At 42.8% G+C, this 18,186-nt stretch overlaps 1 protein-coding gene across 1 annotated transcript; it reads right to left on the bottom strand.

Moving 5' to 3' along the window:
- Window positions 1–210: 210 nt before the first annotated feature.
- ERMN (ermin) lies at window positions 211–17,634 on the bottom strand. Its single transcript, XM_044305003.1, has 3 exons — window positions 17,251–17,634; window positions 9,772–9,879; window positions 211–1,526 (listed from the first exon to the last, which is right to left on the bottom strand). Exons 1-3 carry the CDS (start codon window positions 17,444–17,446, stop codon window positions 1,129–1,131), a joined length of 702 nt encoding a protein of 233 aa, XP_044160938.1. The 5' UTR covers window positions 17,447–17,634; the 3' UTR covers window positions 211–1,128.
- Between the last annotated feature and the right edge of the window lie 552 nt (window positions 17,635–18,186).

The following is an 18,186-nucleotide window of genomic DNA, read 5'->3' as shown; positions in this document are numbered from 1 at the left end:
ATGCTGAAGTGGTGGTTACTCCTATAGCCTGAACTGAGACACATGAGAGTCTCTAGAAAAGAAATACACACAGATTTCATGTAGGTATGTAATACTGATTATACTACGTGTACGCAAGTACTGTGGGGGGCTTTATTTAATCAGCTTGCACATGTTAGTACTACATTAATACATCATTCATTACTTACATAAATCCTACTGTGCCCCCTTTGAGACAAAAAAATATATATAAGCAGATTATACAAATGCACATAAAGATGTAATACAAAAGTCATGTCGCAATACCCTCACTAGCTTTTCTTGCATCATTTTGTCAAACAGGAAATCATATCGGAGACCACAAAACCAGGGTTAGAAATATTGCATGGTTAATAGGTTTTGTCCTTGCTAGATATCAAAATGGGAAGGCCATGTTAGGAAACTATGAAGCTAAAGGTTTTCTAGATAAATCGTGGTTGAACACCGCCAAACAGTTCTACATTTCATCATCCACTATAGGTTAGTGATGGGGGAATACAGTGGTAAAAGGGGGTGGGAGGGTGGTATTCCAATATCATCGCCACAGGTGGGAGAGCAGATCAGTGCTGTGACTTGGTCGGTCTGTGCTCCATCTTTGGTGACACCGGTCAATAAGAGAGCTGAAGCTTCCAACAGATGCCCAAACAATGGTGTAACATGTGCGTCAGTATGGAGCTGGTTACTTTTGCTAATTTTTGCTGTATATTTATACTATTTTCAAGCGTTGACTCATTAAAGGGGTTGGTCAAGGCTGGACAAAAATCCTCCAGGGCCTGGTAATGGTGTACAAAGAAAACAAAAACCACCATGCCAGAGCCTGAGCTTCCATCTCCACCACTACCGATCCCTGCCAGACTGGACGTGTCATGTGCTGTCTACATTTACATGACCACTGCCGGCCAATCAACAGCCTCAGCAATAACATGTGTAGGAAAACCATTTTCAGGCTCCGATAAATTTTTGTCGAGTCTCAGAAACCCTTTTAAACGCTGTTCATCTTCATTTGATGTATTGGAGAAACATTTTGGCAGATCTCTGTGTAGTCATTTAAGGAATTGGGCATATTGCTTCTATTTAGTAACAGAGGTGAGCGTATAAATGTATGAGACATTAGAGATTTACCATAGACTCAAACTCATCAATCCGCTGCTTAGTGTTTCCTTTCCGGATTTTGCGGTACGATACAGTATCATATCTGGAGTAGCTGTTTCTGGAGATATCTGGTCTGCTTCCAGCCATTTCATTAGGGTCAAGTTGTCTGCCACTTGGACTAACCGATAGAGGCTGCTGGGGTCCATTTTCTTGGTCATCATATTCGGTGTCGGTCTCTATGGACGTATTTTCTTCCTCTGTTTCAGTCAAGACATCTTCTGTGCCCATGTCACTTGGATGGAAGCTTTCTTGATACAACAATATATCTGGCGTTTCGGCTTTATCCCCATCTTGATTATTGTCTTCTCTACTGATGGCTTCAGGACTGGGAAGGGGAACTGTGTCACCATCTACGTCTGTGAGATAGGGGGAGATCATTAAAGAACATAATTAGTTATGTATGGTTAAGTAATTTACTAATGCATCACGTGATAACACATCTGTAAATTTTCTAGAGGAATGGCACAACATAGAGTAATAAACAGTCATGTCAGGAGAGGTTGCGGGTCCTCTTTAATATCTCAGCAATGCTATAAATATGAGAAATATATAGATAAAGAGACATCTCCAACCCATAGGGGCAACTTATTTTTTTCTTTGAGAAATGGGGAGTTGGACCACAATTGATAACATTGGGTAAAACCAACACAAAAAGAATTTGGGGATATTAATGTACATTAAACATAATTTTAAACTTAAGATCATTTAATTTGGTACTGAAGCCGATTTAGGATTCCTGTTTTCAAATGGTATAAGTAAGATTAAAAATCGAATGTCAAAATTATTCACCGAAGTCTCACAAGACCTCGGAGATAACGAATTTCACCCCGCTGGGGCCATACATTTTAATGCTGTACGGAGACTGTTCTTCGTACAGCATTAAAACAAAGTTTTGAGTGAATCGACTTTGGTTCTTGGATCGAGGGGATGTGACTTTTATGGGGTCTGTGGTGGTTATGTTGTCCGGTGGAGTGCTTGGTGCCCTCGGGAAACGCTAGGAGCATCCGTCAGCAGAAGGTGCCCAGTCAGGGTGCCAGGTGTTCCGTTACAAGCTGTAACTAGCATAAGGACCTTTAAGACCTTCCATTGGAAGTCCCTTGAATATATAGTGAAATTATATATAAGAAAGCATATATAAGGGTGCATTGCAGCCTGACCTGAGAGGTACAGAGAAGCTACCTAGTCCATGCATCCTGAAAGAAGCCAAGGTTTATATAAGAGACAGGCCTGTAACAGAGACTAGTGTAGTGTACGGGAGAGTAATACCCCGTCACTACTGAAGGGTCACTTGGGTATTGTCGTTCCCCCTGTATTTAAGGGGAGGTTGGTATAGAACATCTTGTCAATGTACTGCTATGTATTTTCCTGTTACTGTGAAACGTGCATGTGCAGGCCGGCTAGGGTGTTATTCCAGCTCTGAGTCACTAGAGGGAGCTAGGGAGCCCTAGTTTATATAAGGCCCAGTCAGGAAGTAGTAAGCAGTCAGACAGTGGGAAGAGGAGTCAGAGATGATCCTGTGTCTGAGTCAAGGCCAGGCTATGGGCCTGTGAGAGTAGAGCAGGCCTGGAGCCTGTCGACTAGGAGAGGGTAGTAAGCCCTGTAACCGGGTTCCGGATCCAAGGAAAAGGTTCCCCTCCTGAGTCATCATCCATTGTAGCGGAAACATCATAAGCACCAGCCGGGACACGGAATACAACAGAGGCCAATCTGATAAAGCAAGAGGTACTCAAGATAACAGAGGAGGTACTAGATAAGGACAGCTTCAAGGGTACGCCAGCTATAGGGCATTAGACCTTGGAGAATAAGTCACATGTTTCAGGACCAGTCAGGAATAGTGTGCAAGCCGCCTGTACTGCATCTCCTGTAATTAACACTCTGTAAAGAACATTGCTGTAACCGGCCAGTCTGTACTTCTAAGAACCACCTGTATTCAAATAGAAACCAACTGTCTTCTAAGGAACGGCGCTCCCAACTGCGTCCATGTATGACCATCACTGATATTCAGTAAAGTTACAGTTTCTGGTTGGCTATCCTGTGCTTGCTTCATTCTTCTACATTACTATACACGGCGTGTCACCGTTTAATTGACACTGGCGTCACGAACTTTTAATCACCTGCCTGTTCCAGTATCTGCCCCATTGAAGACGACAGTGGATCCCAGGTTAGTGGGTTAATCTGCACTACGAAGCCCAGCATACACTATTGACCCCCTGGGACACTGCATCGCTCTTTTTGGCGTCACGAACAGGATCCGCATGCTTCTGAAGTGCAGAGAAGTGTGAACTGTGTGCTTTAACTATTCCACCACCGTATTGCAAAGACTGTAACCTTTATTTCTAAAATCTGTGGATTACAATTGTGCCTGGGAGGAATCAGAGACGCTGTACTGTGTTGCGCTACCCCCAGAGAGAAAATCGTATTTATGGACTGTGATTTATTGGACTTTTCATCAACCTGCTTGCTGTCATTGAATTGCAGCACCAGGACACCCAAAATGGCCGCCGACACCATGAGGCTTTTTACTGCGCCATCAAGATGGACAGAGGCGCGAATATTTGGCGCCTAAACCCTCCAAGAAGAAGGAGGAGATTGTCCTGGAGCGCCACCCACCTTGAGAAGTGATGATGCGGCTGACTTCCCTGAAGAGTTACGCCTGGGAGGCGGGCCTCAGATGGAGGTAGACCGGCCCAGTGGGTGGGAGGAGCCAGTGTCGTCTTTGCACCCAGTGAGAGAAGAGATGGCTATGGCGTGCGCTAGAGAACCGGAGTTCGATGCCACGTGTGAGTGGGGCGCCACTCCACCGGACTATCCCGAGTTGGAGGCATGGGACCCTCTAGCCTGGACGGCAACCTCTTGGGAACAAGCCATGGATTTAAGCATAACCCGTCCCCGGTCCCCACCGGTCCGTCGCCGGCACGCGCAATGGCCGACCATCATGGCCGAATTGAAAGCCGCTGTGGCCAAGAAAAACACCAGCCGGAAGAAAAGGTTCGAAGAAATGGCCAAGTCGATCCAAGGAGACTCCTTCCCGGGTAAGCCCCAGCTGGAAAGGCGCCGCGGGATCGTGGTGGCCTTTGACAAGGAGAGGGGATACGGGTTCATTCAGGAGTTGGGAACCGGCCGGGACTTTTATGTTAACCGGCGGTCGGTGAGGCGTCACTACCTCCTGGAGCATCTTCACAACTTGACCATGGGAGAGATAGTGGAATATACACCAGCCGAAAGCTTACGGGGCCCCTACGCTACCGCCGTCACTCGCCCGAAGGCACCAGCTGAAGCTTGGGACCCAGAGAAAGAAGAGATAAACCCGAGTGAGGCCGAGGAACCGAAAACAGGGCCGGCCCGAACCACTCACCGGCACAGCCAGATATATTTAAGCAGCAATGTCTTTTGGGAGCCTATCATCTTAGAGGGGCCAGAGGAACCATACCCCCCTCCCGATGCGGTGAGGCGAGAAGAGGAGAGAGAGAGGCTGGACAGCTGCCAGCGGGCGGAAGAAGGTGCTGAGGCCCGACGTCTAGCAGTGGCTGCCACCGGTACCCCAGAAACCACTGTCACCGGACCTCCGGTAGCCCCGATGACCTGCACCAAGGCGGACATAGAGGCGCTACGCAAAAGAGTTTACTGGGTAGAGGACCTCGGGTACGCAGGATGCGTGCAGTGGATCCCGTTCCCCAGAACGAACGCAGAGGTAGAGGCAATGAAAGACAAGCCTCCCCCTTTAAAGATCGTCAGAGGAGATGGATTCCAGATATGGCCGGCTAGGCCAGAACAGTTGCTGCAAGATCCGTTCATCGAGTCTTCATCAGAGGAGGAGTATGACACTCGTCTGTGAGTAGGCCTTTCTTCATGTCTGTCTCCATAATGGCCGTTTTGCCCCTCCAGTTGGCAGAGCTGGTGAAGCTCGCTGCCAGTTCTACACGGCCGGTGGCATTCTAACCGAATGATAGTGCCACTGTGTACCACAGCTCCCAGCCTGCCCATGTTGTGTTTGGGACACCCGGCCTGCTGCTAAAATCCCAGTTGTGCCTTTAGTTTTGCACCATTTTACCCCTTTTTACCCCCATTTCAGGTTGAAAAGACATTTTTATGTCAGCACTATTTTAAAGGGTAAGCAGGACTTGCCAGGATAACATGGCCCTGGTATTGTCAGAGTCCTGTATTGTCATTCTATATATGTGCTGCTGACTGTATTTAATAACCGGTTTTTATTCACGTCTATGTGCCCAGAGATGGACTTCCTATGTGCAAGCCTCTGAGAGGTTGATTTTATTATGGACTTATTTATTGTCATGGACTATCCTGGTTCTTTGAACATCACGCTGTGCCAGGTCAGCGCCCCCGTTCCACTCACTATCCTGAGAAGAAGAGAACGACGCCCCTTGTCACCGCACTTCACCTTTGCCAATTGGGTCTGATAAGAGTGTAAATGACATATATGTATGCATGCATGTGTCTTTCTCTATTTCAGGTCATGATCCCAGTTGGGCGGGCCCTGATGGAGTACGAGGTCGTACTCAGCTTAAAGCAGCGGGGTATGTAGTGTACGGGAGAGTAATACCCCGTCACTACTGAAGGGTCACTTGGGTATTGTCGTTCCCCCTGTATTTAAGGGGAGGTTGGTATAGAACATCTTGTCAATGTACTGCTATGTATTTTCCTGTTACTGTGAAACGTGCATGTGCAGGCCGGCTAGGGTGTTATTCCAGCTCTGAGTCACTAGAGGGAGCTAGGGAGCCCTAGTTTATATAAGGCCCAGTCAGGAAGTAGTAAGCAGTCAGACAGTGGGAAGAGGAGTCAGAGATGATCCTGTGTCTGAGTCAAGGCCAGGCTATGGGCCTGTGAGAGTAGAGCAGGCCTGGAGCCTGTCGACTAGGAGAGGGTAGTAAGCCCTGTAACCGGGTTCCGGATCCAAGGAAAAGGTTCCCCTCCTGAGTCATCATCCATTGTAGCGGAAACATCATAAGCACCAGCCGGGACACGGAATACAACAGAGGCCAATCTGATAAAGCAAGAGGTACTCAAGATAACAGAGGAGGTACTAGATAAGGACAGCTTCAAGGGTACGCCAGCTATAGGGCATTGGACCTTGGAGAATAAGTCACATGTTTCAGGACCAGTCAGGAATAGTGTGCAAGCCGCCTGTACTGCATCTCCTGTAATTAACACTCTGTAAAGAACATTGCTGTAACCGGCCAGTCTGTACTTCTAAGAACCACCTGTATTCAAATAGAAACCAACTGTCTTCTAAGGAACGGCGCTCCCAACTGCGTCCATGTATGACCATCACTGATATTCAGTAAAGTTACAGTTTCTGGTTGGCTATCCTGTGCTTGCTTCATTCTTCTACATTACTATACACGGCGTGTCACCGTTTAATTGACACTGGCGTCACGAACTTTTAATCACCTGCCTGTTCCAGTATCTGCCCCATTGAAGACGACAGTGGATCCCAGGTTAGTGGGTTAATCTGCACTACGAAGCCCAGCATACACTACTGACCCCCTGGGACACTGCACTAGACTGCAGTCTGTAAGTAATATTGTGTGAGAGTGGAGTACAGGGGGAATCTGCAATTGTTGGTAATGTAACTTCATGTTATGTCACGTTATGCACTTTATGTGATGTAATGCACTGTACACCTAGTATGTCTAAGTATGAGGTAGGCATGGCCTAAGTTAATTATCCTGGCTCAGCCCCCTTAGAAGTTCAGGGTGTGGGCTGGCACCACCCCTTGGCTATAGAGTTCTAGGGGATTATAGTTAGTTGGAGGTAGAAGGAAGTAGGGGTAGGGAGTAGACTCAATGTGCTAATCTCCTCAGGGTCTCCAGATCTCATCCCTGGAGCCACTTGTATGTCTTCCAGCTCCTTGGAAGAAAGGGAGAAAGACGAGAGAGAGTCTGCATAGTCAAACGAGGAGTCAGTCAGTAAGGTAACCTGCATAATGCTTTACAGACCCTGCTGCCATGAATGGTAAACATGTTAAGACACCCTACACACTTCAGAAAAGATTTGGTCAGTCATATCATTTGAATCTGCATGATTTGCTATTACTTGGTCATCAGCCTAAGATTCTAGGGAGAAAGACTTTAGCAAGACAGCGTGTAAAGAGGGCCAGAATTACCAGCATTGCCTAACCCATGCATTGTCATCTAGAAAAGTCTGAACTGTGTACAGATTATTTTTGAATGTACTACATGTCCTATTCTGCACAGTAAAGAATGTTTGTTTGTTAAACCAGGCCTGGTTACTGACTCCTATAACACTACACACTGGCCATTGTATTATCAATTGCCCTGCTTTGCACCCACATGGACATTAACATCAAGGGCACTCCCGAACCATCGTCAAGCAGGAGCCACAACTACATGGCGTGCCCTGAGGGAATAAAGGGTGCACCTTTCTATAACTGCACTAGCCCTGGGGAGCGATGGCCTGAGGAAAACCACTGTGACACATCCTATAGTCAGAGCCACTACCACTCCCATCCTTCATTCTGGCTCCTCAAGGGCTTGCTGCAAAAGACTGTGCTTAATATTCATAGAAATGCTTGGCCATTATAATCAAGCAGTTGATCTGCTGATGAACGAGCGTGTGCTTGTTCATCGGCTGATTGGCATCTTTTATCAGGATGAAAGATTCCAGGCAGTACATCTCCCTGTGTAATCAGCAGACCTCCCAAGTGTCCCTCTTTTGGATGGACAGTCCCTCTTTTTGACCCCCGTCCCTACATCCCTCTTTGCTCTTTAAATGTCCCGCTTTTTTGTCTAATGTGCAGATTTGCATTGTTACATTCACAATATTGAAAGTTTTTGTCTTTCATTATTTGATGCAGTTGGGATTTTAGAAATTTCTATATTCAGATAATTTTTGCGCTATTTCCCGTAAGAGAAAACTATTAAAGTGTATAGATATGCAGAAAAAATGATCTTTCACACAATACACTATAAGTGTCCCTCTTTGGCCGTCCAAAAAGTTGGGAGGTATGAATCGGGGAAGTGCTGACAATCACCTATAGAAAGGAATGAGGGAGGAACGAATCCAGCATTCTGTTTACATCAGCCGGTGCAAACAATACCACTTTTCATATTAAATGCATGTCACTTTAAAATTACTAACAATAATAATGTCAGCCATTACCAGGTGCAATTCCTGGTTGTTATGCACCTTTGGGGGTATTTGGCAAAAAAAATAATTCCCTCCTGGGCAGACGTGCAAGGGAAGCATACTTATCAGATTCCCGGCTCCTTTGCTTCATGGCTTCGGCTGCCCCGCTGGGGTCCCTGGATGTAAACTTCCTGCTTCCCTCTGCTGCAGCAGTGACCTGCAACCCTTGCGTCATGACAAATGGTCAGATGAAGTAAGAGGAGCAGATCACCGCTGTGGCAGCGTCAAACAGGAAATTTACATCCAGGTAGCCCAGCGGAGCAGCCGAGGTCATGGAGCAAAAGAGCCAGGAGCCAGAGCTGGGAAGCAGGTAAGTAAGCTTCCCATCACAGGTCTGCCCAAAAAATCCCCCAATGGTGCATAACCTCTATAAAACACATAGGGGGAGATTTATCAAACTGGTGTAAAGTAGAATTGGCCTAGTTGCCCATAGCAACCAATGAGATTCCTCCTTTCATTTTCCAATGGACATGTGAAAAATGAAAGATGGAATCTGATTGGTTTCTCTGGACAACTGAGCCCATTCTACTTTACACCAGTTTGATAAATCTCCCCCATCATCCGTATCACATGGATCCCCAATATGGTTCCCATACAAAGCTAGGAGCCCATACTATACTTTGTGTTTCCAGTCATCCGAAGCTCGAATACATGCCGTATTATGGCGGTGCTCTTGTTTAGTTGAGTTGCTCACATACCTGAATTTGGCAATGGTTGTCAACGGGAGTTTGGGGCATACGCCTCTAGTAGTCAGTGTTAGCAACGCCACTGCTGCTATATAACTGTGATCACCCTAAATCTAGATATAACCATTCAGAATCAATGTGATCCTAGTGATGAGTGAAGCTTTCAAAAATTCCATAAGGCTGCTTCGCCTAACTTCAACAAGATAATTCCATTTGTTATGAAGTATCTTGTCACAAATCGCATTCCATTGTATGTAGCAGGTGTAATCATGGGAAACGGCGATCAATCCGCCCTTCATCATTGAACCCCTCAGATGCCGTGTTTAACACTGATCGTGGCATCTGATAGTCACATTGAGGCCTTTCAGGGGTTAATCAGGGATTTAAAAAAAAAGTACATACTCATCACATCCATTTGATCGCGGAGAGGCCATCGTGGCCATCTTGATTGAAGAAAACACACCAAATCTGGATGATGATGTGGTGACGTCACACGTCAACGAGCAAGATTTGCCGCATTTTCTTCAATCAAGATGGCCGCAACGGCCTCTCCACGATCAAATGGATGAGGTATGTTTTTTTTTTTCACCGCCATTTCAGGAAAAACTGATTTGTTACCGTGAAGCTCAAGGAAATTCAGCTTTGTGACAAATCAAATTTTTCCTGAAATTGAGTGATCACCTTAAAGTGGATTTTGTGTAAATGGACGTCATTGTAATTTGCAATTAGCTGCAATGTAGTCACTTACCGACGGTTACCTGACATCCTCCGTCCTTGTAGTCCTCACATTTTTTCTCATGGTTGTCCAAGACATCTGGGACTTTTTCCATAAGATTACTATTTTCTCCCTTTTGCTCTAAAAAAAAGACATATACTGGACATAGGTGACACGAGAAGATGAAATAACAATTTTGGAGCATCTTTTCTAAGAACTCTGCTTTGTTCCTCTTATTGTTCCTGGAAATGTATGACAACATTCACTACTGGGTTTTATAGTGTGGTGTGTCCCTTCATACTTTGTAATTTTTTAAAGCTGATAATGTCAGACTGTGTAAGGACATACCTTACTGACAAGGCGAATGAGCAAATGTCAATGGATGCATACATTTCCAGCAGGAATATCAGAGGAACTGCAAAAGGAGGACATTTATTAAGACCACTGTTTTACATGCCGGCTTAATTTATCCCTCGCTGGTGTCAAATGTGCTACAATTATTAAGAGTGACCTTCCTCTAAATAATTTTGGTGCATCACTTCAGGTCACTGTGCCAGAACTGAAATCAGGTATAATCTATGTTGGTTTCATGGTGTAGATTATAATAAAGGTGCCAAATTGGTTATGCCTGACCCCACAACAGGGTTGAAAACGTCCAAAAAGTGGCAACATTTGCACAAATTGGGCATGTACCAAATTATTTTACTTTTTGACTCAAGATTTTTGGCATACAGGGGGTGATAAATGTCCTCTGGAGTTCTAAGAAAATATATTCCAGGCTAATTCATGGACAATAAAATATTTACCAAAGGAGTGCGGGCAGGTCCTTTATTTTTTTTTTTTGCCATAGTCCTTTAGTGCAAATATACAGGTTGTGCATGAATGGAGGGGGTTTGGCTAAATGGTCACATGATGCAAGGGGATTGGCTGCAGGCGATGTCAAACCGGATGTTTACAGCAAGGGAGCACTGAGGAGCATCGCAGGCCATTAGGAGAAAGAGTGGGGGAGCCAGAGCCAGGAAGCAGGTAATCTTTCCATTACGGGTCTGGCTCGCCAATCTTGTACAACCCCTTTAAGGGAGCATGTATGTGTTTTGCAGTCCGCAAATTGTGTATGCATCTCGCACTTTCCGCAGGCCCCACTGGAAAAATGCCTATTCTTGTCCTTAAAACGGACCATGTTCTTTCATTTGCGGCTTGGCCGCACGGAGACTGTCCACATTTTCTTGAAGCCCCATAGAAATGAATGGGTCCACTTGCGATCTGCAATGCTGAAATTTATTTATAAGACTTTATAAACAGGGACTAAAATGTTAAAAATTAGAGGGAATTTATCATCTCCTGCATTCCAGAAATTTGTCTTCCAAAAAGTTGCAAAAAAGGGCTTTGAGACTTTTTGGGCTTATTTGCACAATAATTTGCAACTTTTTATGATTTTCTAAGCTGCTGTTAGTTATAGTTACCTGTGTTACCGAGGTGTCGGCCAGATTTAGGAAATTAAAAAGTCCCACAAATGTCGCAATCTCCCCACAATGTTATGACTGCAATTTTTAAAATATGTTTTGTTTGATTTTGCATCACAGTTATTTTTGCCAAATTTATGAAACGTTGCAAGTTGTTTGAGATGCTTGACACATCTGGGAATATGTCTAAAGATGTTACCTCAGTTTTAATGCCTACTGGTATGAAATTGCAACATTTCTTGGACTGTTAGGGGGTCATTTATCAAAGCCTAGCATTTTAAATTGGTCTTATCCCCTGTGCAGCCAGAGGATGCATTTAATTTATGACGGGGCACATGCCTAATAATAAATTAGGTGTATTTTCCAGCAGTCCATGAGCCTAGATTGAAATTTACCCCAGCCCCTAGAGTGAGTAGATTCCAATTGTAATTTACAGCAGGAAATTGGCGTAAATAATAGTAAATTTGCTGCAGTCAGGACAACAAAGCCTGCCCAAGAGGACGGAGCAGTGGCGCTTGAATAGATCGGATTTGGAACGGTAAGCATAATTTTTTTCTTATTATTATTCTAACAGTGTCCCTACCATTTTTTTTTTATTACTTGGACAACCCTTTTAAGGGATTGTTCGGAGTTACTGGGCTAAGGTGCAATTCCAGGCATGGCCTATGTATGGTAAAATGTGCTGAAGTTTATAGCAGCAGGGGCTACAGTATATTCGAATTCACAATATTTCACGCATATTTGGGCGAATATTCGTCATATACTCGCGAATTCGCGAATTTAAGAATATTTTCTTGATTGCGAGAAATCGGCAATGTAATATTCGCGTAATGCGCGCAAAATATAGGCTTGGGTCACTTTTGATACATTTTACAAGCTGCTACAAGTTTCCTGAGACTGGAGAAAATGGTTGGCACGGCAGAACATTAGGCCTACACGACAACATGTGTCACACAACAATAAGTCGCGCGACACATAGGGCACAACTACACTGCAACATTTGTCGCGTGACATTTTGTCGCATCAATGTCACACATGACAATGATAGTCTATGGTGTAGCACTGCGACATGCTGTGACTGCGACGCGACAGTAGCAAAAAATCCATTCGAAATGGATTTTTTCTGCGACTGTCCCATCCCAGTCGCAGCATGTTGCATGTCGCAGTGCGACACCATAGACTATAATTATAAAAATTGTTGCGCAGCATTGGTGCGACAAAATGTCACGCGAGAAATGTTGCAGTGTAGTTGTGCCCTATGTGTCGTCGTGTAGACCTAGCCTTGAGTGCTCCAATATATTCGCAATTGCGCAAATCGGCACTAATGATGCGAATATTTTGGCGCAATACGTGAAACTTCACATTTTAGCAGGTCTGTATGTATGGACAGCAGAACCTATCACACTACCTAACACCCTGCACTGCAACAGCTACACTATATCAGGATATAACCTACACTGACTATCTCCGGCTAACTATCTGTATTATATATATAAGCTAACTAACTATCTATCTAATGTAGTGTGGAAAGCACAAAGCACAGCAATGACACTGCTCTCTCTCAGAACTTTAAAAAAAAACAGTAGAAAATGGCTGCTGGGGAGGTTCTTATATAGTAAGGGGTAGGCAACTTTCCTATTGGTTGCTAGAGATGTTGCTAAGCTCAGACAAAGACATTGCAGCCTTCTCATTGGCCCACAAGCAAGAAGGGAGGTTACTGGTGAAAAAAAAATCTTTAATATTCTAAATTACGAATATATATTACTATATTCTAAATATTCGCGAATTCTTGAAGTGCCGATATTCACGATTAATATTCGCGATTCGAATATTCGCGCCCAACACTACTCAACATCATTGAATATCTGTAGATAAACCTAAAAAAAAGCAGTGCATACAAGACGACCCAGAAATCTTACAGAATTGCAAGACTTCTGCAAGAAAGAATGGATGAAAATCCCTCAAACAAGAAATGAAAGACTATTGGCTGCTACAAAAAGCATTTACAAGTTGTGATACCTGACAAAGGGGTGCTACTAGGTAATAACCATGCAGGATGCCCAACGTTTTGCTTCAGGATCTTTCTATAAGAATATTTTTTTTTCTTAAAATACAAAGGGAATGTGTCATGTATAACTTTATGCATTTTGGAGATCATTTCATCTTCAACTTGCTTAACTGTTCACAGTAATGGTAATTTTGACTAGGGGTGCCCAAACATTTGCATGCCACTGTACCTAGTATAATACTGCTTCTTGTGTAAAAAAAAATATATAACTACAATAATACTGCCTCCTATGTACAAGAATGTAACTACTATAAAACTGCTCCTATGTGCAAGAATATAACTACTATAATACTGCCTTCTATGTACAAGAATATATTTACTGTAATACTGCCCCCTATGTAAAAGAATATAACTACTATAATACTGCTCATATGTACAAGAATATAACTACTATAATACTGCCTCCTATGTACAAGAATATATCTGCTGTAATACTGCCTCCTATGTACAAGAATTGAACTACTATAATACTGCTCTTATGTATAAGAATATAACTACTATAATACTGCTCCTATGTACAAAAATATAACTACTATAAAACTGTCTACTATGTACAAGAATGTAACGACTATAATACTGCTCCTATGTACAAGTATATAACTACTATAATACTGCTCCTATATGCAAGAATATAACTACTATAATACTGCTCCTATATACAAGAATAAAACTACTATACTACTGCCCCCTATGTACAAGAACATAACTACTATAATACTGCCTCCTATATAGAAGAATATAACTACTATAATACTGCTCCTATGTACAAAAATATAACTACTATAATACTTTTCCTATGTACAAGAATATAACTACTATATAAATACACAGCTTTATAAATGCCCAGACTCCTCTAACCTTTTATCCATGGGTTCTTCTAAGCAGTTGCCTAACACTCTGAAAATGAAAATGGTTGAGGCCCGCAAGGCAGGAGATGGTTATAAGAAGATAGCAAAGCGCTTTAAAGTTGCCATTTCCTTACTTCAAAATGTAATTAAGAAATGGCAGTTAACCGGGACAGTGGAGGCCATGAGAAGGTCTGGAAGACCAAGAAATATTTCAGACAGCTGCTCAAAAGATTGCTAGAAAGGCAAATTAGAACCCCCACTTGACCGTAAATGACCTTCAGGAATATTTAGCAGACTCTGGAGGCATGATACATTGTTCTACTGTTCAGCGACACTTTCACAAATATGGCCTTCATGGAAGAGTCATCTGAAGAAAACCTCTCCTGCATCCTCACCACAAAATTCAGCATCAGAAGTTTGCAAAAGAACATCTAAACAAGCCTGACACATTTTGAAAATAAATCCTGTGGACCAATGAGGTTAAAATAGAAGTCTTTGGCCACAATGAGCAAAGGTATGTTTGGAGAAAAAAGGGCACAGAACTTCATGAAATGAACACCTCTCCAACCATTAAGCATGGAGGTGGATCAATCATGGTAATGTTACAGCCAATGGCACAAGGAACATTTCATGGGTAGAGGGAAGAATGGATTCAATTAAATTCCAGCAGATTCTGAAGCAAACATAACACCAGCTGTAAAAAAGTTGGAGTTGAAAAGATGATGGCTTCTACAAATGGATAATGATCCTAAACACACCTCAAAATCCACAATAGATGTCCTCAAAACGTGTAAGCTGAAGGTTTTACCATGGTCCTCACAGTCTTCTGATCTCAACATTAGTTATGAGCGGCAGGGGCCATATTCAAATTTGTGATATTTCAGGAATATTTTGGCGAATATTCGTCATATATTCTCAAATTCAAGATTAAATCGGCAATGTAATATTCGCGTAATGCACACGAAATATAGGTGTGGGTCACTTTTGCTACATTTTCCAAGCTGCTAGAAATTTCCTGAGACTGGAGAAATGGTTGGCACGGCAGAACATTAAAAATGGCTTTATATGCAGTTAGAGTGCTCCAATATATTTGCGACTGCGCTAATCGGCATTAATGATGTGAATATTTTGGTGCAGTAGGTGAAACTTTACATTTTAGCAGGTCTGTATGTATGGACAGCAGAACCTATCACACTACCTAACACACTGCACTGCAACACTACGGTATATCAGGATATAACCTACACTGACTATCTCCCACTAACTCTCTGTATTATATATATGTATATATATATATAAGCTATCTAACTATCTATCTAATATAATGAGTGGAAAGAACAGAGCACAGCAATAACACTGCTGTCTCTCTCAGAACTTTAAAAAACTGCAGAAAATGGCTGCTGGGGAGGTTCTTATATGGTAAGGGGTCGGCAACTTTCCTATTGGTTGCTAGGGATGTTGCTAAGCTCAGACAAAGACATTGCAGCCTTCTCATTGGGCTACAACCAAGAAGGGAGGTTACTGGTGAAAAAAAAAATCTAGACTATTCGAAATTACTAATTTATATCACTATATTCTAAATATTCCCAAATTCTCAAAGTGCCGATATTCGCGATTAATATTCGTGATTCGAATATTCCCGCCCAACACTAGTTCTCGTCTCTTCTTGTAAGACCTCTTTGCAGAATGAACGCAGTTATTATATCATGATCTGGTCCATATGTGTGCTCCTCCCAAGCTGTTCTTGCACCACATGTGTTATTATATGAGAAAGGGACCAATAATGCATGATATTGATACAAAGTGAAGGAAATTAGGGCACACATGGGGGAACACTAATCAGTTGTTAGATTAAAAAATGGATGAGTCCGTAAGGTTCTGCAAATTGCAACAAATGTATCAAATTGCTGCATGTGACACATGACTTATTTAGTGAATGTTCTCTTTATAGTCTCTCCCTTTCCTCTCTACACTTTTCAGATCTTTTGTATTAGAAGATGGAAGTGTCATTTGACTCCTGAACCATGTGCTGCATGTTTTGTTTTGTTTTTTCGCTCAGACATTTTTAGTAACAATTTAGTGTAAATTGTGGTTTGAAAAATGTTATCTCTTCTATTGTTCCATCCAGGGCCAGGACAGAGAGTGGGCACCATAGGCAGCTATCTAGATGGGTTCAGGGGTAAAATAAATGTCCTACAAGAATTTTGCCTGCAAACATCTTTCAACTGCTGAGGGGCACATTCTGATGCTATGTTCACAGGAAAATCCCATTCCTCTGCATTGTAATGCACATGCTCCAGGTACATCCCCATTCAGATGTAGGGGAAGAATTTTTCACTTGCAGACAGATCTGCTACTTTTAAACAGACCCCAAAATCCCTGCCTAGGGCAGCAAATTAGCTCATCCTGCCCCTGTTTCTATCAAATTCTACTAGATAGGGGATAGCCGTCTGATCAGCAGAGTTCCAACCACTGGGGTCCCCGCTTATCACTAGGATGAGAGAGAGCCCCTGTTCCCCGTTTGAATTTTGCAGCAGACACGTATGCGTGTCAGCTGCTCCATTCAATTCTATTGGGCTGCTAAAGATGCAAAGTACAAGCTCTGGGCTATCTCCGACAGTCCAATACACTAAAATGGAGCGACAGACATGCATTCACGTCTGCCACTTCATTAAATGGGAGCCATGAGCCTTATTCTAATCATAAGCGTGGGCCCCAGTAGTCAAACCCTCAGCAATCAGACACTTATCTGCTACCCTGTTGTCATGGGACAACTTCTTTAAAGTTAACATATTATCCGCACAGATAAAATACCCCAAAATTAAGTGAAATGAAACCCAAGTGCAATAATACAAAAACTGTAAGTTACAATGCAGCAAAATAATAATGATGTGGTGACGACTTGTCACATTTAAGGCTCAGTTTGCACTATCCTTATGGCACACCACATATATGTATTTGTATTACCGTAACCATACATTATCTATTGACTCTCATTGTGAACAAATGTACGTCAATACATACCGCCCAAACATATTCCAGCAGAACATATCCATATAGGCCGCCCATAGCCTATGGACATGTTTTGGACGGAGCCCACAGAATACATTCATTTGAAACCTGAATACTCTACCTTCTTCATTCTTGTCATTTAGATCCATAGCTGGGGTAATATGTTTGTCCTCGTTGAGAATATCAGGACTTCCACTTAGATTGACCTCACATACGATGGATGTGTCCGTCTGATCAATAACATCGGTAATTTGAACCGGAATTATTTCAGGCTCTTCATTATCATGGTATTCAGGTGCCTGAGCTTCTTCTGCCATGATCAATGTCTTCAAGATAATTGTAAATCCCGGTAGAAATAGATAACAGCAGTAAAGTGTTCTTGACACCTCTGGCTGGTTGTCAGGTTTAATACTCTTCCGTTGAGAGCTTGAGGTTAAGACTACAACAGCTCAATGACATTATGAAGGTCCCTCAGATGTTGGGTGATATTTCTCTAGCAGAGATGTCCTCCACCCGTAGAGTCTTCTATGAGTAATAGTAGACACATTTGCCTTTCTTATAAGGGGAACACGTAGCCCAATCGAGCTTTTGTCTAAAGCAGCCAGTAATTAACATACAGTCTTCTGACCATGAGAGATTTTCTATTCTTACAAGAATGGCCCTTTGTTCTTTCATTGTAAACAGCGGCACCAATTGTTCTTAATCTCTAATCCGTAGCAAGTGACCACTGCTAGTCACATTAGTGGTGAACCACCGCTTATAATTCACACTGGTTATTTTGTTTCATTAATCCTTCCAGGAACGTCAGTAGACGAGGCCTTCATATTTCTAAAGCTAATCATCCCAGGGGTCACGGTAAACTTTTGGTACAAGATATCATTTATCCTAGTGCGGTTGGTCTAATGACCACACAAAAAAAATCAGTTTATATTAAAAGAAAATGTAAAAAAAGACACCAATAAATATCCCTCAATCATTATGTCTAATTACGTAGTAATATGGAAGGGGGAGTAATTATTACATAACTAGGTAGATTTGCTATTTAGCATTTAGCTGG

The sequence above is a fragment of the Bufo gargarizans genome, chromosome 8 (assembly GCF_014858855.1).
Source record: "Bufo gargarizans isolate SCDJY-AF-19 chromosome 8, ASM1485885v1, whole genome shotgun sequence".
Lineage (NCBI taxonomy): Eukaryota > Metazoa > Chordata > Amphibia > Anura > Bufonidae > Bufo > Bufo gargarizans.
The sequence above is the reverse complement of the archived record's forward strand: the minus strand, read 5'-3'. Positions and strand labels throughout refer to the sequence as shown.

Excerpts from the sequence above, each read along its gene's own strand:
- ERMN (XM_044305003.1), bottom strand. The coding sequence starts at position 17,446 with ATGGCAGAAGAAGCTCAGGCACCTGAATACCATGATAATGAAGAGCCT. Across the intron at positions 9,880-17,250 it reads AAATGACAAGAATGAAGAAG|AGCAAAAGGGAGAAAATAGT; the intron begins GTAGAGTATTCA and ends TCTTTTTTTTAG. Across the intron at positions 1,527-9,771 it reads AGGATGTCAGGTAACCGTCG|ACGTAGATGGTGACACAGTT; the intron begins GTAAGTGACTAC and ends CCTATCTCACAG.